The 26,987-nt window shown below is 59.0% G+C and overlaps 3 protein-coding genes across 12 annotated transcripts in view; 2 read left to right on the forward strand and 1 right to left on the reverse strand.

The window, feature by feature from the left end:
- LOC102965099 (serine protease 33-like) lies at window positions 1–3,235 on the forward strand. 2 transcript variants are annotated; one of them, XM_042967263.1, is made up of 3 exons: window positions 1–112; window positions 1,926–2,092; window positions 2,709–3,235. In XM_042967263.1, exons 1-3 carry the CDS (start codon window positions 79–81, stop codon window positions 2,928–2,930), a joined length of 423 nt encoding a protein of 140 aa, XP_042823197.1. In that variant the 5' UTR covers window positions 1–78; the 3' UTR covers window positions 2,931–3,235. The 2 variants fall into 2 exon arrangements, 1 of the variants encoding a protein (XP_042823197.1); XR_006211368.1 differs by lacking the exons at window positions 1–112; window positions 2,709–3,235 and adding an exon at window positions 1,257–1,410 and having other exon boundaries at window positions 1,926–2,060.
- Window positions 3,236–3,966: 731 nt separating this feature from the next.
- On the forward strand, window positions 3,967–18,764 carry B9D1 (B9 domain containing 1). 2 transcript variants are annotated; one of them, XM_007080761.3, is made up of 7 exons: window positions 3,967–4,194; window positions 5,824–5,892; window positions 8,265–8,376; window positions 13,050–13,146; window positions 14,280–14,342; window positions 18,136–18,203; window positions 18,468–18,764. In XM_007080761.3, exons 1-7 carry the CDS (start codon window positions 4,132–4,134, stop codon window positions 18,608–18,610), a joined length of 615 nt encoding a protein of 204 aa, XP_007080823.2. In that variant the 5' UTR covers window positions 3,967–4,131; the 3' UTR covers window positions 18,611–18,764. The 2 variants fall into 2 exon arrangements, with proteins under 2 accessions (XP_007080823.2, XP_042823051.1); XM_042967117.1 differs by having other exon boundaries at window positions 3,979–4,194; window positions 13,058–13,146.
- A 5,061-nt stretch (window positions 18,765–23,825) lies between these two features.
- The window catches only part of EPN2 (epsin 2), an 86,248-nt gene continuing 83,086 nt past the window's right edge, over window positions 23,826–26,987 (reverse strand). For 7 of the 8 annotated variants that reach the window (XM_042965489.1, XM_042965491.1, XM_042965490.1 and 4 more), the window contains one exon: window positions 26,272–26,660. In XM_042965489.1, coding sequence (XP_042821423.1) covers window positions 26,362–26,660 — 299 coding nt within the window. In that variant the 3' untranslated portion in view covers window positions 26,272–26,361. Of the gene's footprint in view, window positions 26,661–26,987 lie in introns of all 8 variants that reach the window. The other variant, XM_042965493.1, reaches the window with a different exon arrangement.

The following is a 26,987-nucleotide window of genomic DNA, read 5'->3' on the forward strand; positions in this document are numbered from 1 at the left end:
GGGACGCCGGAGACGTTAAATGTCCTGGGCTGGCGGGGAGGAGGCCAGACCCGGTGGGGACGAGACCCGGGGCCCGCTATGCAAATGTTGCCGGTGCTGCTGCTCCTGTCTGGTAAGAGGCTGCGGGAAGGGGGCTGGGGATAGAGGGTGAAGGAGGTGGCCTCCGCAGGGTGGGGGGGACACCCATCCCTGGAGGGCTGAGAGTCCAGGTTCTCTTAAAACTGACGACCCAGACTTGGGTTCGAGTAACAGGAACTCGGGTGCAGGACAGACACGGTGACAGGCAGTGGGGGGGTGTGTAGCCTCCAGGGAGGAGCTCCGTGTGGATGGGGCCTGACCTTTGAAGATCCTGAGGGTCAAACCACACGGACAGGGTGAAGGCACCTAAATGAGGCCCAGCTGCCTTAGCAATGAGTGAGCTCCCCATCTTGAGAGAAAAGCAAGCAGAGCTGGATACCCACCTACACTGAGCTTCTGGGCAGGAAGGTGAGGCAATCTTCCCCACGGGGAAGATGGGGAGGGGCTGGGGACAGGCAGGCAAAGAAGACTTCACAAAAGTGGGCTTGGAAGGCTGAATAGGAGTTCTCTCGGTGGGCAGGGCGGAGATGATGTGCTCAGTCTCTGACCTACATTCGTCCCTCTAATCCTCACAAGACCCCTCGGGGTGGAACTAGGAAACTGAGACCCTGAGAGGTTAGGTAGCTTTCTCCAGCTCACACAGGATCGCATCACAGGCGGCCTGGCCTCGGGCGGGAGGGGGCGAGAGGTCGGATCTGGGGCTGCAGAGGTTAGCAGGGGCCTGGATGGAAAGGCGGCGGGCCAGATAGGAAAGAAATGAACGCAAGACCACCCCCGCCCCCGCCCCCCCCACCGGGTGTGGGGGTCCCGGAGCGGAGCTGTGAGGCCTCATTTCCTGAGGTGCGGGAATCAGGCCGGCGGAGGCCAACAGCAGGAAGGGCCCGGCCGCGTGGCCTTGGCAGGCAAGCATCTTCCTGGATGCCCGCTACCGCTGCGAGGGGGCCCTCATCTCCCAAGAGTGGGTGCTCGCAGGAGCCAGCTGCTTGGGCAGGTGGGTGCAGGGCCCGGGAGGGTGGTGGAGAGGGGCTCCAGAGGGGAGGCCCCCAGGCTCACTACCTCCTGATCTCTACAGCGGGCCTCGGTCCCAGTTCAGAGTGACCCTGGGCCCAGACCGCCTGGTGCTGGACAGTTGCAAGAGCATTTCCCGTGTGGAGGAGCTGCTCCTGTCCCCGGGAGGGAGTGAGGGCTCTGCGTCCGGTGGCCTGGCCCTGGCTCGACTGGCAAGGCCACCACCTCTCAGCAGCGCCGTGCAGCCGGTCCCTCTGGCCACCCGGCCCCAACCTTTCCTCCCACGGCTGCTCTGCTGGGCCCAAGGGTTTGAGGCTGATATCGGTAGGATGGGAGAGGTGCCTGGGATGGTTGGTTGAGGGCAGCAGGGGGCGCTGGACTGGGCGAGGCAGACAGCCAAGGTGGAGATTGGGGCACCTGCGGGGGCACTAATCCCCACAGTCCCCGAGCCCGGAGAACAGCCTGGCTCTGGCCAGCCAACGGTCAGCACCAGAGATGCCAGCATGCAGGGGAGAGGGTGAGCAGGGACCCCCCACTATGCCTGAGTCAGCTCCCAGCCCCAAAGGCTGGCCCTGGGCACGCTCCTGGCCTCCTCCCCAGGCTTAAAGCTTCCCTGGGAGCACCGTGAGAATGCAGGGGAGGATGGGGCCATAGCAGAGGGAGGTGGAGGTGAGGAGCGTCAGGGAGGACTGGAAGCTCAGGACTGGGTTCAGGGCAGGGAGGCTTGGGGCAGGGAGGGAAACTCTGCGGTGTGCAAACCTGCCGGATATCAGTCCTGGCTGAGGGTCCGCCCATCGCAGCCCTCCCCTGCCCGCCCCCCCCCCCCCCGCCCCCAGCAGATCCCTACATCCCACCCCGAGAGCTGCACAGTGTCCCGCTGAGACCACTGCATATCCACACCTGCAAAGATGCCTTTCGCCTCCACCCTGACTGTCCTGACCCGGAGGCCAGCCTGCCTGAGGGCTCCCGGTGCACCAAGCCCCCCACCGGCCCCTCTGAACTGGTGGTAAGGATTCGAGCTGGGCCCAAGCAGGCCCCGAGACATGCCCTCCCCTACAGCCCCTCCTAATGCCTCTAGACTCGGTAGAGCCAGGCTGGCCATCCTCCCAGGGTCTCCTATTCCATAACACCCAGGCAAGCAGCTAATGTGCACCCCTGATTAGGGGCTTCCCACCCCCTGGGGAGACTTCCCGTTTAGGTCCTGCTTGAATGTGGGGCAGCCTTTGACATAGTCAGGTTTTGAACCTCTGGAAAGCCCCTGGTTATCTGACAAAACACAAGCGTTTTGTTAAATACCGACTTTTGTGTAATACTGAGCCTCAAAAGCCACAAGGAGGAAAGGGTCAGGCAAGAGTGGTAGAATTTGTGGGAGAAAGCATTTTAACTGGCAAGAGGGTGTGAGCGATGGGGGGAGGGGGGATGACCGAGTCCACCCGAGCTCTGAGCTCTGTGTGTTGCACTGGGGCCCCTAACCATCTGGCCTCCCCAGCGTCAGCATCTCCTGTCAGAGGTGGGAACCCTGGCTGCCCCCCACCCCCCCAATCAGGTATCTCTGCTCGCCTCTCAGGGAGTGGTCAGTGGGTCCCTGCTGGCTTTGACCCCTCCTTCCCTCTCCCGCACAGGTGTCTGATGGGAGCCCCCTGGTCTGCTTCCAAGCTAACAGCTGGCTGCTACAGGGGGTGATCACCTGGGGTCCCTGCTGGGGGCCTGGCCTCCCAGAAGTCTACAGGCCTGTGCATCCCTTCATTTCCTGGATCAGAGATAAGGTCTCTAATGCCACTTTTCCCACCCTGGCCAAGAAGCGTCCTTGGGCCCGGCCTGGGACCAGACAGAGGAGGCAGTGAGGATCTTTAGCCTGTGAAGTCCTGGGTTTGAACCCTGATCCAGCTACTTACCTGCCGCTGTGACTGTTCCCAGCAAACTCCCCTCTCTGGATCTGCTTCCTCTTTGAGTAATTGAGATGTATTCACAATTATTCCTTCATCCAACAATGTTACCAGTGCTTCCTATGTGCCAGGCAACCAGAACACAGGATCAGTGGGGCCCCTGGTCTCAGGCAACAAGCAGGCTTGTCTAGAGGAGGGGAGGCAAGCAATAGCCCGAGTCATGACAGTAATAAATGTGCAAATACAAACCACAGTGGGTGCTAAGGAGGATCGGATTGCTGTGTTAACAGAAACCATGACCTACGCAGGACGGCCAGGGAGTCAGTTATTTGAACAGTAACCAGGCAGAGGCATGGGTTCTGGCTCACTCTTCCCCCTACGGCCAGATGACTGGGATGCCAGGTGCTGCCCCTCCGTGCCCCTCAGTTTCCCCCCTTCACATTGAGGAGCCTTGGCTTGGACTAAAGTTTTCTGGAGGTCCCTCCCAAGTTTGTTTACACAACTTCTTGGGGGGCGAGGACCTCAAAAGCCCCAAAGGGGCATCCCCTTGACCTGACGCTGGGCGCTGCTGGGCCCCAGCTGGAGACTCTCCAGAACCCGGGCGGCCCCGAGCCTCGTCTGACTCGTGGCCTTCGAGCGTTGCCTGCGACACGCGACACGCGGTGGTCGCGCACCAGGGTCCCTTCCCTCCTCCGCACGCCCTGGCCGCCATCCTCCAGGTAGCGCCACAGCGACATCTAGTGGCGGAGAGCATCTGCACCACTTGGCTCCTGGCCCGCCTGAGTCAGGGCGGGCCTCTGCGCTTCGGGGCGGGCAGCGCCGAGGCCGAGTGGATACACACTCCCTGCGGGTGTAACCGGATCGGACGGCGGGGCTGGATTCTACACAACGGGCCCACGCTCCCGCCCAGCCTGCGTGGACGGTCCCGGCTCCCCCGGAGAGGGGTGGGACTGCCGAGCCCCTCCCCCCAGAGCCCCGCCCCTCGCACCAGCAGCCGCTGACTGCGCCTGCGCACTGTCTCACACATGCTCGCCTCCGCGAAGGTGCGGCTCCCAAGAAGCGTGTCCCACGCGCCACGCCGTCTGTTTCCAGGGCAACCCGGCGCCTCTTAGCAACCCCGCGCGCAGCCTGGGTCGTTTCCAGGCGCCCCCAGCCTGCCATGGCGGCCGCGGGTCCCAGCGTCTTCCTACTCATGGTCAACGGGCAGGTGGAGAGCGCCCAGGTGAGCGGCCGTGGACCTTGCCCAGCCTTCCCCTTGTCTCCCCCCGGGGCCTATCCCGCGATCTCCCGGGCTGCTGTGTGGCTCCGGAGAGGCGCGTCGTTCCTGCGAGCCTCTCTCTTCCTGGGTTAGACGGGGGAGGGGAACCAGCCCTTGAGAGGCTTGGCGGAGTCTTCGCGCCCGACGTGCGCGTGTGGAAACAGACCTCGAGAGGTTGAGCTGGTACCGAGGGCACGCTCGGCCGAGCCTGTGACCCCTGGTTCGGATCGTGTCCACTCTGTTGAGTCACGGGCAGGAGCCTAACGCGGGTGTAACGGGACGAGCCGAGACCCGACCGGCACGCTGGGCCTCGGTCCTCAAGTGCTCCGCACTCTGAGCCCTCGAATCCTTAAACTTGGATTAGAATGGAGGTGATTTAGGCGATCCGATACAACGATGGTGATGGTGGAAAGATCCAGGGAGAGTCTGTCCAGTCTGACAGAAGGAGACGCTACCCTCCATCCCCCGACACTTGAGAAGAACCATTTGTCATATTTATTATATACGCACAGAGATATACGCACCACGTATTCCTTATGCGTCAGACTTGGCGCCCAGCACTGCTCATTCAGTCCTCACAACAGTCCTGGGAAGTGGGTATTACTAACACCACCATTTTACAGATGGGGGAACACTTGCCCAAAGGCAGTGGCAAGGCTGAGATTTGAACCCGGTCTGTCTTGTGCCAGAGCTTTGCTGCATTACCCTTCCGGGCTGTTGGAAGATGGCGTTGATTATATCCTTGTGAGGATTAAGTGAGATGGTTTGGGCAAAGCCCTGCCACGATCTCTTAGTAGGTGTCTCTTGCCTTCCTGTTTCATTGGGATTATGCCCCCGTGCACCCACCCGGTCCCCCCCCCCCCCCCTTCCCCGGCCTTGGTCCTAGTGCCCAAGACTGTCTGCTCCTCTTCTGTCCCCGTAGGGGCCTTTGGCTGGGCAGCATCACAACTACCTCTACTGACAGCCCGCTTGCCACCCCCACTGTGCCTCCCACTCAGTTGTGGGCCCCTCCCCCTCTTCAGGCCTTGAACTCCAGCCCTGTGTTTGCTCTCTGTCCCGCTAGCATCCGGGTGCTTAGACCTTTCACTTCACCATTCCCTTAGACCTCCTCTCTATGCCTACCCTCGTGCCAAGCATCGGGGACACCAAAACGTCATCACTCTTGTTCTCAGCTCGCAGTCAGATGGGGTTGGCAGAAATAAACACGGGCAATCAGAGCTTTGGCGGAAGGAAGGACCAGGGGCTGGCAGCGCGAGGCGGTGGCCCTTGAAACAGCCTGGAGGTTAGGGCGGGCTCTCTGGAAGGTAAGTTTTGAAGGACGAACGGGAGTCTGCCAGATGAAGGAATGGGAAGGGCATGTCAGACGGAAGGCAGAGGCTGGGCAAAGGCTTGAGGGCAGTAGCAGCCTGGGACTCTCCCTTGGACCCCCACATCTCGGGCCCCGGCCCTTCTGCCGAACTCCTCGTCCGGCTGTCTCTTAGACGCCACCCCAGGCGCCCCGTGTTCAGAACTCCCGTCAGCTGCCCTTACCTGGCCAACATAGCTTCACCACGAGTCCCTGTAAACAGAACCTGTGTGTGTTTGTTTCCACAGTTTCCTGAGTATGATGACCTCTACTGCAAGTACTGCTTTGTGTATGGCCAGGACTGGGCCCCCACGGCGGTAAGCTGGGCTCTCGGGCCTCCCTCCCTCACAGCCCCCACGACTGTTGGGGTTTCTCAAGGTGTCCATCGTACATCCCTTCCTCTCCCAGTTCAGAACGCACTGAGAGGTAGACACTGAGTTCCGGGGGTTCTAAAACACGACTTTGTTCCTGGTAAAGCTGGAGTGGAGGACGCAGCCACGGGCGGGCTCCCGGATCCAGGCTGCGCTTGCCCGCGAGCCTCACCCCGGGAACTTGCACACGGCAGCAAGGAGGCATGTGTGGGTGGCGCAGGCACGCAGGCCCCAGACGGCCAGCCTGGAAGTAGCCACCCTGTGGCGCCTCTGGGCAAGTCCCTTCATCACTTGGCCTCTCTTAGCTCATGGGGAGGACCCTGGGGAGTCAGGAGGCAGAACGGAAGCTGTCCTTGCAAGACTTCCCTGGGAACAGTCTGTCTCCACCAGGAGATGGGCTGGGACGACCATGTCGGCTCGCTCCACACTTTACTGTGTGCAGCACTTGTCGAAGCCTCGCTGAGCCTGTCTCCTCCTCTGCACGGCGAGGTGACAATACTTACTTTCTCTTAACCCCCTAACTGAGTAACTGTTGGCAGCCTTCTGGGTGATGGGGAGACAGTGGTGAACGAAGCCAGACAAGAGTCCCAGACTTTGTTGAGTGCCCATTCTTGTGGGGCAAGACAGACACTAAATACTAGTGTTCTAGTATGTTCTAGTGAAAAGTGCCAAGGGGAAAGTAGCGTCGGGCAGGGAGGTGTGCGGGATAGAGAGAAGCTGGAATCTAGATCAGATGGCCAGGGAAGGCCTCCCTGAGAAGGTAACTTTGGGTAAAGACCCGAAGGAAGTGCGGGAATAAGCCATGCAGAAGTCTGTGGAAAGAACTTTCCAGACCAAAGGAGCAGCGGCGCACAGGCCCTGAGGCAGGGGTGCGCCTGGCGTGCTTGAGGAGCAGGAAGGAGGCCAGTGAGGAGCGTGAGCAGGAAGGGGAGTGACTGGGGATGAAGCAGGGGGTGTCGAAGACGGGGCAGGCCTTGAAGGACACGGTAAGTCAGAGTGAGGACCACAGCCTCACTCGGGGTGACCTGGGACCCCCTCAGAGAGTCTAGAACAGAGAGAAAGTGACCCGTCTTGTGTTTTGCAAAGCTCCCTCCAGCTTCTGTGTTCCCAGTAGACAGGGGAGCAAGGGCCAAAGCAGGGACGCCATGGACGGTTACCGGAAACAGACGAGCAGACACGGCACGTGGACAAGGCGTGGCACGGGGGGTGATGACAGGTGGTCGAACAAGACGGGAGACAACGGGGTTTCCTCTTGGACAGATGTGGGGCATGACAGAAAGTAGTTAAAAGTAGCACCAAGCTTTCTAGCCTGGGCACTTAGCACAGCTGCCATTCGATTGAGAAGACTAGAGAGAGCAGATCTGGAAGAACTTTCCAGAACTCGGCCCGGCAAGTGTTGAGGTTCCCACTAGATATCCAGGCGGAGGTGCCGGGTGGGCATTGGGGGTGGGGCCGTGCTGATCTGCAGGTCGGAGGCAAGGACCAGGCTGGAGACACGGGTCTGGGAATCAGCCACACCCAGACCACGTCGGCGGCCCCGAGATGGCTGAGATCACGAGTGCCGGTTAGAGGAGCGTCCCAACACAGAGCCCCGGGACGCTCCCACACGACAGGAGCAAGTGCTGAGAGCAACAGTGGGGACCACCCCTCCCGTGAGGAGGAAAGACCCAAAGACGTACGTACGTACCGTGTCCCAGAAACCACGCAGGGGGAGCGTGTCAGGAAGCGATCGGCCGGGTCCAGCGCTGCCACTGGGTCAGGTGAACTGAGGACAGAGAAGTGTCCATAGATACAGCGATGCTGGGGTCACTGGTGCTACGCCACAAAAACACGTTGGTAGAGTGGGAGCCTGTAGCCAGACTGAAGTCGCTTCTCAAAAGAAAAGCAGAGAAGGAACTGGAGCCAGGGAGTAACGGACAGACCTTTCAAGGAGTTTTGCTTGGCAGGGAGCATCGAACGGGTTGACGGGTGGAGGAAGAAGGAGGGCAGGACTGTTTGATGATGGGGAAAATCGCACGCACTTGTGCCCCGACAGGAAGCGTCGGGGTGAAATCGGTGACATCCGAGGGGCCGGCCGGCCGGAGCCGGTTCCTCGGGCTGGCGAGGGGAGAACTTGCGCCCAGTTGGCTCCAGGCCATCAAGCTCAAACGAAATAAAACCCGGAGAGACTAGGAGCTGCTCTGTGACCTCGCAGACCCTGTTGTTGGGAAGTTAGCATGTGGGCAGAAGGGAAGGACACAGCCCTCCCGCCCGCCCACCCAGGTAGGGGGTGTGCATGGCAGCTGGAGCTGGGGCTGTCACTGTCTCTGTGCTCACAGGGTCTGGAGGAGGGCATCTCACAGATCACATCCAAGAGCCGAGACGTGCGGCAGGCGCTGGTGTGGAACTTCCCCATCGACGTCACCTTTAAAAGCACCAACCCCTACGGCTGTGAGTCCCCGGGGGCCCTGCGGGGACCGGGACGGGGAGGCGCCCCCAGGACAGTCCGGCCCTCATCCTGCCACCACTGTCCGCTCTCGGCTCTCCACCGCCCACCTCCGGGACCCTTATGTCAGCCTTGCCGTGGGCTCTCTTGACACCTGGCCGCTTCCCCCCACTTCCCCACCCCAGTTCGTCTACATGCTGTGCAGTTGACATTTTGGGAGCTCAGAGCCGATCGGGTGAGGCCCCGGCCTGCGCCTTGGACAGCTCTGGGGCTGGGAAGGGCACAGCCTGGTGTCCGTGGCTGTGGCGGTCTGGCCTGCAAGGCTCTCAGCTTGCGATCGTGTCTTGTGCTGCGGCCAGACAGGAGCCGTCCACACCTCCTGTGCACATCCCTCGAGTCACCTCTCCGAGGCTTGGTTCGTACTGTCCCCTCTGCCTGGGACACCCCTTCCCGCTGCCATCTCTGGCCTCCTTCCCAGCGCCCTCGTTGCTTGCAGTGTTTACGATCTGCCTTGTCCAGTAGTTGGAATTCGCTCTAGCTTAATAACCGCCTACTGTGTGCAAAGTCTGGGGTCGCTCCAAAGGGGCTGTGAATACTCCCCCCATGTGTGCTTTTCCTAGCTTCCTAATCCTATGTGGTGGGCAGATTGCATTCCATTTCTTTTCCCACATTAGGAAACGGACACAGAAAGTGACGTCATTTGCCTTCAACTTTATAGCTAGGAGCTGAGTGTGGACTGGCTTTCAGGTCCATCTGATTTCATAGCCTGGGCCTTTCTGCCTCGTGTGGCCTGGGGCCTAGGCTTACTGGGTACAGAGGGTCCGGAGCAGGGCTGCCTGGACTGCATCTTGTCTTTGTCCATGAGTAAGATGCTTCAATAGATGCTTTTTTTTTTTTTTTTTAATGTTAATTTATTTTTGAGAGAGAGAGAGAGCACAAATGGGGGAGGGCCAGAAAGAGGGAGAGACACAGAATTTGAAGCAGCTCCAGGCTCTGAGCTGTCAGCACAGAGCCCGATGTGGGGCTCGAACCCACGAACCATGAGATCACGACCTGAGCCAAAGTCGGACGCTTAACTGACAGAGCCACCCAGGCGCCCCATTCCATAGGCTTCCTGGAACGGGGCTCTGGATTACGGAGCAGTCTCCTGCTGCTGAGGAAAGCTAGGAGAGGTGGATAAACTACTAAGAAGCAAAAACAAACAGGACTCTTTGAAGGCCTCAGGGAGCTGGCCAAGTATTGGAGAGTCACCAGGCCAAGAGCCGGGAGAAAACAAAATCTAGAGACATGATCCCGCTCACATCACCCCTGCAAGTATTTGCTGACTCCACCAGAGGTGACTGAGAGGCTGACTGAGACTTTTGACAGCTGCACTGGGTTTGGGGCACAAGAATAAAAAAAAACCCTGCAACTCGGACGGAGACCTCGAGGTGCTGCACCCTGGGAGGAAGGGAGGAGCAGCCCGGCTCCAGATCATTCCAGACCCTGAACATGGTGGCAAAAACTCCCAAACGAAATATTCGTAAGCCAAATCTAGCTGGATGGAAGGGGGATAATACATCCTGAACAAGTACGGTTTATTCCAGAAATACAAAGCTTGTACGTGGAACATCTGAAATCAACCAGTGTGATTCACTGCTTTAAAAAGAAGGAAAGTCACGATCATCCCTATAAATGAAGAAACCAAGATAAAATTCGACATCCATTCGTGGTAAACACTTAGCAAACTAGGAACAGGAGGAAACTTTCTTAATCTGATGAAGGTTCTCTATAAAACATTTAGAGCAAATATCACCTCTCCTAAGTGAAATTTCCTTCCTGCTGGCACCATCACAAACAAAAGGCATAAGAATTAGGGAGAACAAAATTGTTTTGCACAGGTAACCTTGTGTATGTAGAGGGTGCAAAATGGGGGCGCCCGGGTGGCTCAGTCGGTTGAGCATCTGACTCTTGGTTTAGGCTCCCGTCATGATCTCACGGTTCATGAGCTTGAACCCTGCATCAGGGTCTACACTGACAGTGCAGAGCCTGCTTGGGATTCTCAATCTATCTCTCTCTCTCTCTCTCTCTCTCTCTCTGTGTCCATCCCCTGCCCACCCTCTTTCTCTCTCAAATAAATAAACGTAAACAAATTTTTTTAAAGAATGTGCAAAATGACCTACAGAGAAGTTATAGAATTAATAAGTTTCCATGGATGCTGGATATGAGATGGGCACACAAAAACCAGTGGCTTTCTGTATAAAAGTAACTAAAATACGTGCATAAAAAGTGAATCGAAAGTGGCATTTTAAAAAGAAATTCCTTACAAGATCAAAATATAACTTGTTCCACCACACATCGAGCTTCAATTTAATTTTAAAGCAGAATAACTAAGTGTAGTTCTGGCACATGGACAGACAGACAGATCCAAAGAGAGCCCCAAGACAGACCTAAGCCTACGTAGACAGTTGATTTGTGACAAAGGGCACTGTGGAGCAGGAGGGGAAAGCCGGGGTCTTTGATAAAAGGTACCGGGACAGTCAGATATGCGCAGGGAAGGAAACCGGATCCCCGCATCCTACCACACATACACAAAAGTCAGGTCCAGGTGGATGTGTAAATCGAAATGTGAAAGCAAAGTAGTAAAGCTTCAGAAAGACAGCCTAGGACGCTAGAACCATGATAGCAGGGAAGGGAAGACTTTTTCAAAGAGAGGGGGAGAGAGAACGAGCAGAGGAGGGGCAGAGAGAGAGGGGGACAGGATCCAAAGTGGGCTCCAAGCGGATAGCAGAGAGCCCCACGCGAGGCTCGAGCTCATGAACTGTGAGATTATGACCTGGGCTGAAGTCAGACGCTTAACTGACTGAGCCACCCAGGCGCCCCTTCAAAGGACTTCTTAAAGGAAAGATCCAGGGATTTGGCCATACTCAAATTAAAGGCTTCTATTCATCAGAAGACGGCAATTGGCCCAAAAAGACAGGCCGCAGAATTCACACACGTACACATTACACGTCAATGAGAAAAAGATCCATCCGGTAGAAAAACGGGCAAGAGACTGAGCGGGTACTTCACAAAAGGGGACATCTGAGTGACAAGACACAGAGCAGGGCCTCAGCTTTGTTTTAGTAAGAAAGATTACAGTTAAGGAAAATGCAAATGAAAGCCACCGTGAGGGGTGCCTGGGTGGCTCCGTCTCAGCCTTTGACTTGGGCTCAGGTCATGATCTCACAGCTTGTGAGTTCGAGCCCCGCGTCGGGCTCTGTGCTGCCACCTCGGAGCCTGGAGCCTATTTAGGTTTCTGTGTCTCCCTCTCTCTCTGCCCCTCCCCTGCTCATGTTCTTCCTCTCTGAAAAACATAAATAAATATTAAAAATTAAAAGCCACCGTGAGGTGCCGCAGCCCACGCACCAGAATAGCTCAGGGGAGAATGCTGGAGGAAGGATCCTAAGCTTCGTGAGCATGTGGTGTGAAGGGAACTCCAATCACGGGCGGGAGTGTGTGGGTGACACGACCCCTTTGGGAGACGGCCCCGCGTTCTCTTTTCAGCCCGAGTGTGTGCGTACCCCGCGGGACCCCCCGGACACGTACCCAGCAGAAACGTGCGTGCACAGGGGGCCGGAGCTTGGACGAGAGTAGCAGAGAGCGCATAGTCTCCCCATCGGGGGGTCCCCCAAGGAGAAACCACCCACGTGTCCATCGGCACTAGAGTGAACCACGTCCTCATTCTCTGTCCGGAGCTAGAATGTTACCCAGCGTTGAAAACGAGCAAAACCCCGTACATGACAGTTTGATAGAATCTCACAAACGTGATGTGGAATTATAAAGAAGCTGGATCCCGGGGCGCCTGGGCGGCTCAGTCAGTTGAGTGTCTGACTTTTGATTTTGGCTCGTGTCATGATCCCAGGGTTGTGGGATCGAGTCCCGCATGGGGCTTGGTGCTGAGCCGCCTGCTTAAGAGCCTGCTTAAGAATCTCTCTCTCTCCCTCTGCCCCTCTCCCCTGCTCATGCTCTCTCTCTCTAAAATTAAAAAAAAAAAAAAAAAAAAAAGGGCGTCTGGGTGGTTCAGTCGGTTGAGCGTCCGACTTCCACACAGGTCGTGATCTCATGGTTCATGGGCTCAAACCCCGCATTGGGTTCTGTGCTGACAACTCGGAGCCTGGAGCCTGCTTTGGATTCTATGTCTCCCTCTCTGTCCCTCCCCTGCTCGCACTCTGTCTCTCTCTCTCTCAAAAATAAATAAAACATAAATGAATAAATAAAAATAATTAAAAAAAGGAAAAAGCTAAGTAACAATACACATACTATAGGATTCCGTTTGTATAAAGTTTTTAAAAAATGGGTAAAACCAAAGTACTATGTTCGGCACGCGTTGTTTGGTACGATCCTCTCCCTAACACGGAGCACTTCTGTGTCAGGCACTACTCTCCTGGTCTTAGGAGGAAACCGAGAGGCCGGGAAGGCAGGTCATTGCCTGGGGGCCGCACCCACTCACCTCACCTGTCACCTGGGGCAGTGATTTCATCCCTACATTCAGAGGATGAATATACGGACCCAGGGGACGGGACCCGTGTCCACTCCTGCCCTCTGCGCAGCCACAGCCCCTGGGACTTTGAGCGCCATCCGTGTTCTCTGCCTGGCACCTTCCCCCCCCCCCCCCCAGTTTCGCCACCTGCTGACCTTTCGTCTTGTCCTTCCCAAGGGCCACAGATTGTGCTCAGTGTGTATGGACCAGACGTGTTTGGGAACGATGTGGTTCGAGGCTATGGGGCAGTGCACTTGCCTTTCTCGCCCGGCAGGTAGGTCCTGGCTCTGACTGGTCCCTGGGCCGCAGTCCCTCCCTTGCTGGGCCGTGCTGGCTGAGAACCAGGGCAACCCCAGCAGGCCTTTTCCTGGGACGGATGTCACCTCTAGGCTGGGGATGCACTGGGGTCCCCAGGCGCCTGGGCAACTCGGCTTGGGGGCTGTGGGTTAGAGTCCATATCTGGAAGGAGACCCAAATGGGTGAACCTAGGGCTGCCCCCCACCCCCTGAGACAGTGGGTGGGTGGGGGGAGTGTCAGAGGCCCCGGCAGGAAGCACCGGGGGATATCCTTCGAGGGGCTGGGCCCAGCGACAGAGTTCGCAGGCAGTTTGGGGCTGCGGCTCAGACTCCATCCACGCCTCTCTTTCCGCGCCACTCAGCGTCCCGCGAGCTCTCGCTAATACCCCTTCTGTGCCCGGCCCTGCTGGCGTTAGTGTGACCGCCTGGGCCCTTCCTCGGAAGCCCCCAGACTAGTAGACACAGACGGAGAGGAGCGACCGTGTTCTTAAGCACGGTGACAGGGTATGGACACAGCGTGTTCTGGGGCCCAGAGGACGGGAGTTTGTCTGGAGATGGTGGAGGAAGATGGAGGGACGGCGGGCACCAAATGCCCTGAGGAGTCTCGTTGCCGAGACAGAAAGTGCAAGACGTGAGGGGAGGTGTGTGGAGAGGAGTGGGGGACGGGGTGTGAGGGGCAGGCCTGGGGCAGGTGGCCACGGCGGGGAAGGTCCGGGGGATTGTCAGGGGCTTCCCGGAGGAAGGGCGTCCAAACTGGGCCGTGGAGGTGGCGGCACCTTTGGACGTGTGGAGGCCGGAGCCTCGGAGGGGCGCGTGAGCCGGGACCCCGGGCCGGACGGCTGTAGCCGTCTGTATCCTCCTGACCCTTTGAAAGAAACAAGACTCGCGGGGCCTCGGGCCTCTGAGAGGCCTGGCCCGCTCTCCCCGCCTCAGCCTCCCGGCGCTCAGCACCCAGCCCGGGCCCGGTGGGTGCGGCCCCTGCCAGCCGGACGGGTTGGCCTTGCCGCTGACCTGGCACCGCCCGCCTGACAGCTCCTGCTCGCGGGAGGCTCAGGAAGTTCATCACTCTTCTGTGACTCGGCACATGTGTCCGTGAAAACATTTGTTTCAGGCACAAAAGGACCATCCCCATGTTTGTCCCAGAATCCACGTCTAAACTGCAAAAGTTTACAAGGTGAGTTTCGTACGCGTCGCCTCCAGCCCCTCCTTCTGACCTAAGCAGGGGGGGCGCAGGGAGGGCTGTCACGGTCCCCCCCTCACTTGTGCCGGGCAACCTCGTCGCATCCTCCTGCTGCTCTGTCTCTGGGGACAAATGGAAGCGGGGGCTGTGTGGTTTCCGGGGGTCGCTGGGCTCCCTTCAGCCACCGTTCCGGCCGCGTAAGTCCGTGCGCCGTTACCCTGGGCCGCGTTAACAGCCTTTGTTCAGAGCAGAGCAGATGGGGAAATGCTCGTGGCATAATATGACGTTAAAAAGATAGGACGCGGGAGGGTACAGCAGTAAGAGCCGAACAGAACGGCAACGATACTCCTGGTCGGCAGTTTCCGTCAGGAAATGCCTCACAGCGGGGCCTCTTCAAGGGGGTGACATCTGTGCAGAGACTAGAGCAGAGGTAAGGGCCAGGGTGGGCGATGTGGGGAAGGAATGTTCCAGACATAGGAAAACCGCATGTGCAAGGCCCACGGGCTTCGTGTGTGAGGAGCGGCAAGGACGGGGTGTCGCTGGTAAGTGGTGGTGCGGGGGGGGGGGCGGGAGGGACACCCGGGAGGCAGGGGGGCTGGCGCACGGATGTGGGGGAGACCGGGCCCAGGCCTCTTGCCCCTCACCGCCTCCGCGTCGAAGCTCGGAGGGCCGGCCGACTCGAGGTCGGGGCCAGAAGCTCCTGTCAGCTTAGCGCGGCGGCCAGCCGCCCCTGCTCCCCGCCAGCTCAGCCAGGAGCGGGCCCCGGGCCCTCTGCTCACAGGCAGGACGACGTGGGGGAAATGGAGGACCGTCTGGCTCCCCGGGTGGCAGCCGACGAGCAGCCCCCGGCAGGCCTGGCCGGTATCGGGGTGAGCCTTGGCCGGAGCCCTGCTGCGCAGAGGGACGGCGCTGGACCTGAGCCAGGGAGGCCCCCCTGAGTTCTGGGTCCCGGGGGAGGGGCGAACTGGGGTGCCCCCTGCCCTCTGGGAGGCCACCGTGACGGGAAGGGGCTTATTAGCCGGTGCCCTGGGCCAGCGGAAGCTAGAGAGGACGCCACCCGCCCCGTGGGACCGTCGGGAAAGTGGGGGCGGTGCCCGTCGGCGGGTCCCGGGAGGTTAAGGGCTTTGAGCCCACACAGCTGCCCAGGGCCAGGGCGTTCATGCCGCGCTGAGGGCAGCCTGGGTCTCAGGGCCAGGTCCCTCTGAGAAAAGGGTTTCGTTGCTGAGGAAGTTAGGCCTTACGGCTCACACGGCAGGCGAAGTTTCTGCCGGTGCCCCAGGGACAGCAACTCGGGGCAGGGGACCGTCTCCTCTGGGCAAGGCCGCGTGTGCTTGGACTGCAGACACCGGAGGAAGGTCTGATTAGCGAAGGCGGTTTGATCAAAATCTTCCCAGACGTGGCCCGGCGTGCGTGGAGGCCAGCGTGTAACTGGCTCCCAGTGGCCTTTGCTCCCGCAGGAGACTTCTCGTTCCTGCCCCCGCGGCCTGGCCTCGCCTGGCCCGGCCCACTCAGCCCCATATTAGTTTCCTGGGCTGCTGTAACCAATCACGACCAACTCGAGGCTTAAATGACAGACATTTTTTTCTCATGGTCCAAAGTCAGTATCACTGGGCTGCGATCAAGGTACCCGGCAGGGCGCGCTCCCCCCCGCCCCCCCCCACCCCTCGCCAAGACTCTAGAGGACAATCTGTTCCCAGCCCCTTCCCGCTCCTGGTGGCTGCGGCTGCATCGCTCCAGTGTCCTCTGCAGTCATGTGTATGACCTCACATGTCACCTCCTCCCCTGTGTCACATCTCCCTCCGCCTCTCTCAGGACACTGGTGATGGCATTTAGGGTCCATCCAGATAATCCAGGACAGTCTCCCCACGTTAAAGATCCTCACCTTAATCTCACGTGCAAAGGTCCTTTTTCCAAATAAGGTCGCATTTGCAAGTTCCAGGGATTAGGACCTGATATCTTGGGGGCCATTATCCAGCCTATGACAGCGCCTCCCATCTAGTCTTCACGTAGCGACAAAAATGGTTTTCTAAAACAGCTTTAGAAACCACTCGAGCACATCTCCGTTAACTTCAGCTAGGATGTTGCGAGGCCCTGCGTTCTCCTGCCCTGCTGCCCTCGGGCCCTCTCCCCTGCCCGCACGTGCCCTCTGACTTGGTTCCTCCAGCCCCCTGCAGCCCTCCCTGCCTCAGGCCCTTGCCTGGACGGAGGCTCTACCCTACCCTGAAGCGTCTGCCCTCCTGGGCCTCAGGAGAGGAAGCAACGCACTGGCTCTGGTAGCTCTGGGTATGGGTGCTCGGGGTGTGCCACGCTCGCGGTGGCTGCTTCCCGTGCCTGCGAGGTGCACAGCCCCACTCCTCAGATGGAGACGCCGAGGCACAGAGAAGTGGCGATACGCCCATCCAGCCCTGGCTGGAACCCTGGCTTCCCAGTCCCCCTCCCATCTCTCTCTCTCTCTCTCTCTCTCTCTCTCTCTCTCTCTCACTCTCTCAGCTGGGAGCCAGTGAGCCCCTTACTGGGTGTCGCTGGAGCTGCAGAAAGCAGGGGGCAGACATTGCTTCCTCCCCTGGGCAGCAGCCGGTGGGCTGGGGGCCGGGGCTGTCTCAGTCGGGGTGGCCTGGGCCAAGGGGTGACTCCAGCTGGAGCTGGAGGGGTGTTGCTCGGGAAGGGTGGCTTCGCTGGGCACGGAGTGCAGGCCACCGTAGCGGGAGGCAGGGCAGAGCCTGCTCTGGGAATGCCGGAACCTGGGCCTGGACCGATAGAGGGGCGTCCTTCCCTGTGGGGAGCCCACCGCCCACAGCTACATCACTGGTCCCCCCTGCCACCAGCAGGGTCCAGAACGCAGACTGGAGGCGCTCCTGCCTGGGACACCTGGCCCACCCGGCCGGGAATGGGCCCCGGGAGGGTCTCCCGGCCTGAATGCATGTGTTGGAGGCGAGGCTCTGGCCGGCTGAACTGGGACGGAGGGGAGGCCCCACCTCACCTCCCTGCCTGTAGCCTTGGGCATGTCACCACACCGCCCTTAGCCTCTGACAGGCAGGGTTTACAGACCAGGGCCCCTGTGAGGGGCAGGTGGACAGTGGGCATGGCAGGGTCCCTGGCACTGAGTGTGCACCCCTCATATCAGTGACTGCGGAGTCAGGTGATCGTGTCGGTCACCCCAGAGCAAGCCCACCCTTGGGGCAGGTGCATTTATGCGAGAGGCATAAATAGGAGGGTTAATGTTTCTCATGGTAGTTGACAGAGTGCGTTCACCTAGAGCCCGGGGAGCTAGGTACCATTAGGTACAGGTGAGAGGCACTGGGGCTCAAGGGTTCAGACATGGCAAGTGACTTGCGCGGGATCCCGCACCATTGAGAGGAAAGTGGAGAGCCCAGGTCTGGCCTCTCTGCCCGCCCCAGGGATGCTGAACTCCCACATGGGGGGGTGGGGGGGGGTGGGGCACCTCATGCTGCCATCCTCTTTCTGGGATTTCCACTTGGGCTCCCACTGTGCCCCCAGCCCCACATGACCCTCAAAGCCATGGGTGACTGTGATGGGAAAGCCCAGCATCCAGCTGAGGAGGGGTGGGGCACAGAGCCCCACACGCCTGCTGGAAGCCACACATGGCACCCAGCCTCGCCTTCCCAGGCAGAGGGAGGTGGCGTGGGAAGGTTCTGCCCAGGGCCCGGCCCTAGGACAGGGCTTGGAGGAGGGCTGCTGGTTTCTGAAGTAAGCGGAGAGCCCGTGTCTCGGGGCTGAGGGACGGCCAGGCGAAGGATCTGCTCACCCAGGGTCTCCTGTCTTCCAGCTGGTTCATGGGACGGCGGCCCGAGTACACAGACCCCAAGGTGGTGGCTCAGGGTGAAGGCCGGGAAGGTAAAGCTTGATCCCCTCAACCCCACCCCCACCCCACAGGCAAGCTGGAGCCTGGGAGAGACTGGGGAGACCCCCACGCAACAGGGTGGAAGCCAGAGACCCGCCAGACACGCAGAGGGACTGCAGGGGCAGGGCCCAGGCATTTCCCCAGAGCACCTCCCAGGGAGGGGCACGGGCCGGCAGTCATTCCCATTTTACAGGAGAAAACGCTGAGGCCGAGAGACTCCCAAAGCAGCCCAGCTGATGCTGCCCTTCTCTTCCCAGTGACCCGCGTCCGCTCTCAGGGCTTTGTCACTCTCCTCTTCAACGTGGTGACCAAGGACATGAGGAAGCTGGGCTATGACACTGGGCCTTCTGACACGCAGGGCGTCCCCGGGCCCAGCCCGCCGCCAGGACTCCCCCTGTGAAGGCACCCAGCCCGGACCGGTCGTCCTCAGACAAAGCAGGTTGTCCTTCCAGAGAGTTGGCCTCGGATACATCTGTTTGACGTGTGGCCTCATGGGACTGGGAAAGGGGGTGGGTGGAGGTTTTTATATAATAAAGCATCACCTTTTCACAGAACCCGGGCCTGGAGCTGCCTCCTCTCCCCTTTGGCCCCTCCCCCGACCCTGTCCGGCGAAGGGACTGAAGCTGCCCCGAGAGAGGCACGGCCTCTAGGCGAGACAGCCACCTAGGCTGTGAGCCTCGCTCCAAGCCCGGTTCTGCCACTCGTGGCTGTGCGGCCTTTTCTTCGCCTCGACACGCTCATCCCTAACACAGGTGTGTCCCCAAGGCCGGGCTTGCTGGGTGCCCGGCCGCGGTGCCCGCTGTGGGGTGTGACCGCCTGCTTCCCTTGGCAAGAAGACAGAGCCCCGTCGGTAGGAGCTGCAAGGAGGGGCCTCCCGGCCTGCCCTCTGCCGGCCCCCAACCCCGCAGCCCAGACGATGGGGCTGCAGTCCTCCCAGAGGCGGGGAGGCGCCGGAATCCCAGCTTTCTGGTCTCCCACGGGACAGGAGGGTGCGCCGTGCAGCCCAGCAGCCCGCACTTTGGGAGCTGAGCCCTCTCAACGCACAGGTCCCCGTGGCTTGGTGGGCACCCAGCCTGCCCTCAGCCTGGGGACGGGAGCCAGAGCTCGCCCGGGGTTCCTCGCCGCCTGGCGCTGCATGGGCCTGATTTAAGGGAAGCCGCAAGGTGCCTGCGCCCAGCTCTTGGTAACCCCCTGGCTCCCGGCCTGAAGGCCACCAGCCTCGCCCCTACACACTGCCCTGCAATTGGAACCTGGCCTCCGACACTACTGAGCCGACCCCGTTCTGTCCTTTACCTCACTCAGTTCTCTCTGCACCAGAACTTTGTGCTGCCCGGGCACCCCCGGCCCCAGCCCCCAGCTCCCTGTGTGCTCTGGAACGTGTGGTCTGTCGTCAGCAAAATTCCTAGGATACTGAGCCTCTTCTCTGAATGCAAAGTTCCCTCCACCTCTGTCCTGTGCTGAAACCCGCACTGTCCCTGGCCACACCCTTCCCCCCCCCCCAACAAGTCCTGGCCGCTTATGCTCACAGCCCTCTTAAACGGTGTCTTTTTGCTGCCACACGCCATGTCCCACGGGCCCAGAGATGAGCTTCGTCCTGGCTCCCAGCACCATTTCCGCCTTCGTGTCCCAGCCCCCAGGACTGACGTCCACCAGAGACCTGACCACCTTGCCCTCGGACTTTTTCTCCGGCTATTCTTTTTTCTTAAGTTTATTTTGAGAGAGAGAGAGAGCAATCACAAGTGGGGAAGGGGCAGAGAGAGAGGGAAAGAGAGAAATTCCCATCAGGCTCCATCCTACCAGAGCAAAGCCCGACGTAGGGCCCCATCCCTTGACGGTGTGGTCACAACCTGAGCCGAAATCAAGAGTTGGGACGCTCAACCGACTGAGCCACCCAGGCGCCCCTCCAGCTAATCGTGACAACTTCACCACCTACGCAGATGACCCTTCCCACGACTTGGCCTCTTCCTCAGCCTCCTCCCTTGCCATGACCTTGGCCTTGCCCCTCAGCAGCCGCCCATCCCACCACCTGTTTCTTGTTACCAGTGCCTCCAAGAGAGCCACCCGGGCTTCCCCCTCCCAGCCCACTCCCTCCCCACCTTGTGGTTCCTTTCCTGCGGTCCCCCCTCAACAGTCCATTGCATCCGGGTCCTCCAAGCTGCCCACCACCCCCTTCGTGCCAGCCATCAGCCCCTCCTCTCCTTTCCTCCCTGCCCAGTTCAGAACTCACAGTTGTCTGGGAATGCGAACTGGTGCAGCCGCTCTGGAAAACAGTATGGAGGTTCCTCAAGAAACTAAAAACAGAACTACCCTAGGACCCAGCAACTGCACTTCTAGGCATTTCTCCACGGGATACAGCTGTGCTGTTTCGAAGGGACACATGCACCCCCATGTTTCTAGCAGCACTATTGACAATAGGCAAAGTATGGAAAGAGCCCAGATGTCGATGGATGAATGGATAAAGAAGATGTGGTCTATATTTACAATGGAGTATTACTCGGCAATCAAAAAGAATGACATCTTGCCATTTGCAACTACGTGGGTGGAACTGGAGGGTATTGTGCTAAGTGAAATGAGTCAGAAAAAGACAAATATCGTATGACTTCACTCATACAAGGACTTTAAGAGACAAAACAGATGAACATAAGGGAAGGGAAGCAAAAATAATACAAAAACAGGAAGGGGGACAAAACAGAAGAGACTCATAAATATGGAGAACAAACGGAGGGTTACGGGAGGGGTGGTGGGAGGGGGGAGGGGCTCAATGGGGGAGGGGCGCTAAGGAATCTACTCCTGAAATCATTGTTGCGCTAGATGCGAACTGATTTGGATGTAAGTTAAAGAAAAAAAAAAAAAAGTCACAGTTGTCACTACAGGCACGTTCATCCGATGCCCTCAACTGCTGTGCCCGTGTCCCCTCCCGTGTCCTCACCCGGCCATCCTGGGCCCTACGAAAGCTAGCCCTGGGCCCGCGCGGTGCTGCGGGGCCGGGGCATGGTCACAGAGGCCAGGACAGGACTGCCAGGCTCGGTCCGCGGCCAGGGCTGCCTCGCGGCTGCAGGCGGACCCCGCTCTCCCCCCCCAGCTCTGCCGGCATCTCAGAGAAAACTCCTCCACGTCTTTGTCCCTCTTCCAGCCTCCAGGAGCCCTCACTCTCAGCTGCAGGGCTCACGAGGAGAAGGAAATGATCCAAGACGGCGCCTGGGTGGCTCAGTCAGAGCATGGGACTCCTCATCTTGGGGTTTGTGAGTTCGAGCTCCACGCGGCTCTTGGCTTGCGAACAGCTGCACCCAATGAAACCCGGGCCCTCCACATGCCTCTCCTCTCTCCTCCTCACCTTCCTGCAGCTCTGAGGGGCCGAACCCCTCCCATCAGGCCCAGCGTGCCAGCACCGATGACGTAGCGTGCTTCACCCTCCTCTCGTCCTCTTCCATTTTGCAGTTAAAAAAATTTTTTTAATGTTTATTTTTGAGAGAGAGAGAGAGAGAGCATGAGCAGGGGAGGGGCAGAGAGAGAGGGAGACACAGAATCCGAAGCAGGCTCCAGAGTCCGAGCTGTCAGCACAGAGCCCGACGCGGGGCTCGAACTCACGAGCTGTGAGATCGTGACCGGAGCTGAAGTCGGATGCTCAACTGACTGAGCCACCCAGGTGCCTCCGTTTTGCAGTTTTTTAATTTATCAACATTTTCTTATTAACATGTTTAAACATGGAAAAAGCTGGAACGTCCCAGTGAATGGCCGGCTGCATATTAGCCACCTAGACTCCTGTCGCCATCTCCCCACCCTTGCGTTCGCCTCCCCCCTTCCATCCGTCCAAGTTTTAGTGCAAAATAGACCTCAGACATCACTACACCTCCTTCTGCAACATGTCAGCACGCCTCTCCTTAACTAGGGATCGGTACTTGTTTTTCAGGTGCCATTTCTTTTGAGGGGACATTTACGTGCAATGAAATGCAGAAATCTTAATTTTCACGCACGCGCGGAGTTTCGACCAATGCGTACCCTTCATCCTCCTTGTCAAGGTGTAGAATGTGACCATCTCCTCAGAAAGCTGCCTCGTGCCTCTTCCCAGTCAGGGCAGGAGAATGCTAGAAACTTCAGAGGCTGAGGGTATTCTGTGCCTGGGAACTGGGGAAGCAGGGTGGAGATCTGTGACCATCCACACAAAGAACAGTCAAAGGGGATGGCCCCGAGGTCACCCCTCGCTGTTCCCTCTGTCCTCCACCGTGAGAAAGCTGTGTGCTCACTAGAACATCTCCTTTTTCTCCTGGGCTCACAAGAAGACTGCGTTGTCCCAGGGCCCCGTGGTACACAGGTGGGTCCCTGTGAGTTGTTCTGGCCAAAGAAACGTAGGTTTGAAAGATGTTCGTTCACCACTTATAGGCCCGACCCATTTCAAACCTCCCTTGAGCGATCCTTGCACTTGGAAAGCTAGCACAGTGAAGCGGTGAGCTCAGGAAAGCTGAATGACAGAAACGACGAATCCAGAACTTTGGGGGCATGGAGAGGTTGGAAAAGGAATTGGTTTCTAGAAGCCGATGGGACTTGGGGGAACAGATAAGAAACAGACGGGAAGAGGGAAGAAACAAAACTGGTTGGGACACTAAAGTCCTAGTAAAACTTCTCATCGGAACAAGTAGCCTCCCGGGAAGTATCAGGTTTAGGGGGTGACGCTCCTCCCGTTATCCCAAATGGCCTCAACAGGGGCTGCAGGAAGTCGGAACAATATGAGGGTAAGACAGCAAGGAAATAGGGCAGAATTTTGTGTGTGCTTGTTCTCTACTGCCGTGTAACAAATTACCCCCACATACGCTCTCTGGTGGTTCTGTGTGCGACCCTAGGATGCCGCCCTCGGGGGTAGGGGTACACTCTATGTGCAGAAGGATGAAATCTGCATTTGGCGGCCACAAGGCCTGCTGTGACAGAGACCAGCCGCGTTAACCCAACTCACATCCCGTCCCCCAGGGCACAAAGGAAGCCTGCATTTCCCCCTTTCCCTGCTCCTAGCTGGAGCCCTGGGGCCGGTGCTGGCGAGGGTTCGGGGAGAAGCCACCGCCAGACGTGGCCCTCGTGAAACCTCACACTCCTCGCTCTGCTCGCTCACTGCCTTCCCCGCAGACCTCAGGGCCACGTGTGTCGAAGGTGGCGGTGTCGCGAGAAGGAGCAGCTGGGGTCCCCGATCACTGCTTGGAGAGCCGCCCGACCAACCAGGCACTGGACTCTGTAAGAAGTAAGCGGGTTGTCATGCCACGGACAGGTGGCTTTCGACGCGGCGTAACCCAGGGCACCCTGGCAGAGGGGCGCTCCCAGCTGCTCTGGACTCAGGCAAACCCTCCCCAGGGTCCCTGCTGAGTCCTGCTCCCGGAGCGGACGCCAGGCCAGGTCTTCGGCCGAGAGGTGCGGCCGAGAGGTGCGTGTGCAGGGCTGCCCCGGGGCAGAGCTTGGGGCGAGGGGCCCTCACGGGAGGGGAGGGAAGCCAAGCCGCATGCCCACCACGGGGCATGCACCTCGCCACCGTTCCCCCTGCTCCTGCCCACCCCTCTCCTGCGTGGCGGGACTGACGTGCAGATGGGGGTGAGGGAAGGACACAGCCAGAAACCGCATCATGATACAAATGATAAATTATATTTGTACAGTAAATAAGTATCAATAGTCAACACAAGTTCAAAACCAGCCACCGGCCCCTGGGACTGAGAAAAGGGCTGGGTGACACCCCTACCACGGTGCCCATCGGGAGGGGGCGTGAGGGCATGTGTGTTACACGTGTGGCAGAGGCCGGTGGCTTCATGATCAGTGCAGCAGGCAACAGGGACGAGGCGCCTGGGACGGGCCTGGGCCGGGAGGCGGGGAGGGACGGGGGTCTCCTGGGGCCTCGGTGGCCCAGTGGCTACCATGTGGGGGCCTCAAAGTCACGTCAGGAAGGGGTCTTGGCTGTGACCAAGAATCACTGGCCAAGTAGTCAGGTTTGGTCTGCTGGCCTGTGACGGGGTCCGGGCTCGCACCATACGAGTGAAAGCACCTCCCTGGGGAAGCGGCCTGCAGAGGCCCCTCCCCCAGGTCGGAAGAGGCCAGACGCCGCCGGGGCCCGTGGTCCAGCCCCGGGCCTCCGGCTCTGGCCGAGGTGTGGCCGGTTAGGAGCTCAGGCGGTGGCTCCTGGGGCCGGAGGACGGCCTCTCGGAGCAGCACGGTGAGCTTGTAAAAATAGCAAACAGGAGTGGCCTGAGAAGGCAGTTCTGACTCCGCCCGCTCGCCACCGGGCATCTTACGGCTCTCAGGGCGGTGCTCAGGGTCACATCTCCTCCTGGAACCAGCGAGGGGGCGGAGGATGGCCGGGGGCGGGGTCCGCTGCCCTTGGGGTCGGGGTCGAAAAGTCCAGGGCGGAAAGGAAGACCGGAACGCCCGCCAGGCAGGCTGACCAGACGCGGGATTGGGGGGGGGGGGGGGGGGGGCGCGGTCCCTTCCCTGGGGAGAAGCGCATCCTTTCTGGTCTTTATTTCATGACTTCATACTTTTCTTACAGTGGTGGGGGGCGGGGGGAAGCAGGAGGTGGGGGGGGGTGAGATTAGTGCACGTTTGTTAAAAATCTATCGTGTGAGAAGGACTTTTTTTTTCCCCCTCCTCTCCAAAATAAGAGATGATTATTTTTAAGTCTGCAGTGTGTGTGTCTGGGGTTCGCAGCCGGGTGGGTCAGGGCCAGCCCCGGTCCCTCACCCCTCTGGGCCCGGAGGCTGTCCCCAGGGAGCCACGGGCACCCCCAGACACCCGCCATCTCCACGCCGTCCCCATCTTCACCCTGAGTGCGGATTAAGACAGAGGAGATCACAGACACAAGGTTCAAGACGCCTCTTCCGTTTCAGATTTCCACTGCCAACGGAAGTCCTTTGTCGATCTGCGCGTGCCTTCAGTTACAAAAGGGAATTAGCCGATACAAACTGGTGAGTCACATTCATACATTGGATTTTTTTTTTTCTTTAACTTTCTTGACGGTGGTGTATTGGTAAGAAAAATAGCCTCTCTCAGGATCTAGCCCAAACGGCTACAAATCAATCAGTTTGGGAAGTCACCAAAAAAAGGGAGTGAAAGAAAGGAAAAGGCAACTGGAGGCTGGGATGTTGTCGTTGTTGCTGTTGTAGGTTTTGTTTTTTTTAAATAAACATCATCTTTTATGTGTAATCAAATTCCCATATTTTTCCCTATAAAGAATCTGCTTTAGTTTTTCCATAAGGCATTTTTTTTTTGTCTCTTCCTATTTAAATTTTCTTAGAGTTAAAACCATAAATAAGAGCATTTAAACCACTAACATGACACGTGCCAATATCTTAATTGAGCCAGACCTGGTAAATTCTATCAAAACTAGACAGTTAAATAAGAACCACGTTATAAAAATATTAGCCAAAAAAAGACTATTAGATAATTCTGCAAACTCAAATATGAAACTGTACTAAACAAAATATGTGCAAACGTGTACAAGCATAGAGCCACGTGGCGGGGTTATGCTCAGATTAGTTTAAAGCTTGCTCTAGTGGATTTAATTCGAGTTGTTCCACGGTGGTGGTGGTGACTTTGAACTCACACACGAGTCAAAGGAAAATAAAATATGCACAACCACGTCCCCAAAAGGTGAGCGTTTCATGGAGCTGGTGCTTCATTCCGTCCACACCTGGGACTGCCTGGGTCCTGCTAGGGCTGGAGGTCAGGGGCAAAGACACGGTGGCTGTCCCAAGGCCCGGGCCAGGCAGCGTCCCAGAGGCCCTCGGGCTGAGGTTCAGGGCAAGGGCGACACGGACAATTCCCGCCCCCTCGTCCAAGGCCCCAGAGAGCTGGCCAATCTCCACAGGAGCCGGGACCTCACGCTCGGGGTGGGGGGTGGGGGGGGACGCGGGGAGGCGACCGGGCAGGGTCGGGCTACAGGCCAGGGACGGGCGAGCGGCGGCCTCAGAAGGCGCGGAGACCCGCATGCCGGGTCTGACGTCTAGCAGGCCGGCCGCCGCTCGAGTCTGAGGATCGGGGCCGTAGAGGCAACCCTTTTATCAGGAAGCCGGAAGTGGAAAGCCCTAACACCCACCCCCCCCTTCTGCAATCGAGTCCCTGCTGGGCGTCCTCAGGCACAGGTGCTCTGGGCATTCGCTCTGTGGTGGGTCCCAGGCCCGGGCACTAGAGGAGGAAAGGGTTGGTTGTGCCGGCGGCCTGAGCTGCCGACGGGGGGATGCCCACACTGCCCCCCATGTTCATCGTGGCGGGGCCCAGTGGCGTCAGGGAGGAACCGCTGCCCCCCAGAGCTGGGTGCGGGGCTGTGGAGGTCATGGAGGCCACAGCCACGGGCTCCACCCCCGGGCTCGGCCCAAAGGACGTGCTGGTCCCCAGGACTGGGCTCCCCCGCAGCTGGTTCAGCGTCAGCGGCTGGGGCTGGTTCACCTGGAAGGGGTTGACAGGGGCCGAGGCTGCGGCTGCACCTGAGGAGAGAGCAGGAGGGACAGCGGCCCTCGTCAGGACAACATCCATCCCCAGGTCCAAGGGCCGGAAGCTGGCGGCCACCGGGAGCACGTGCTCTCCGCAGTCCACCCCTCTGGGAACAGCCCTTCCCGGCGCCCGCTGTTTCGCACACGCTATTCTGCACGCGCACACGCATCTGCCGGCTGGGTCTCCGGTGTCCGCGTGAGGAGACCGAGGCTGTGAGAGGCCAAGGGACTCATCCAGAGTCCCAAAGCCTGAATGGGGCAGTGCCAGCAACGTGCCCAGCTCGTGGGGCTCCCTCACGACGAACAGCCGGCACTGCTCCC

Source organism: Panthera tigris, chromosome E1 (assembly GCF_018350195.1).
Source record: "Panthera tigris isolate Pti1 chromosome E1, P.tigris_Pti1_mat1.1, whole genome shotgun sequence".
Taxonomy (NCBI): Eukaryota; Metazoa; Chordata; class Mammalia; order Carnivora; family Felidae; genus Panthera; species Panthera tigris.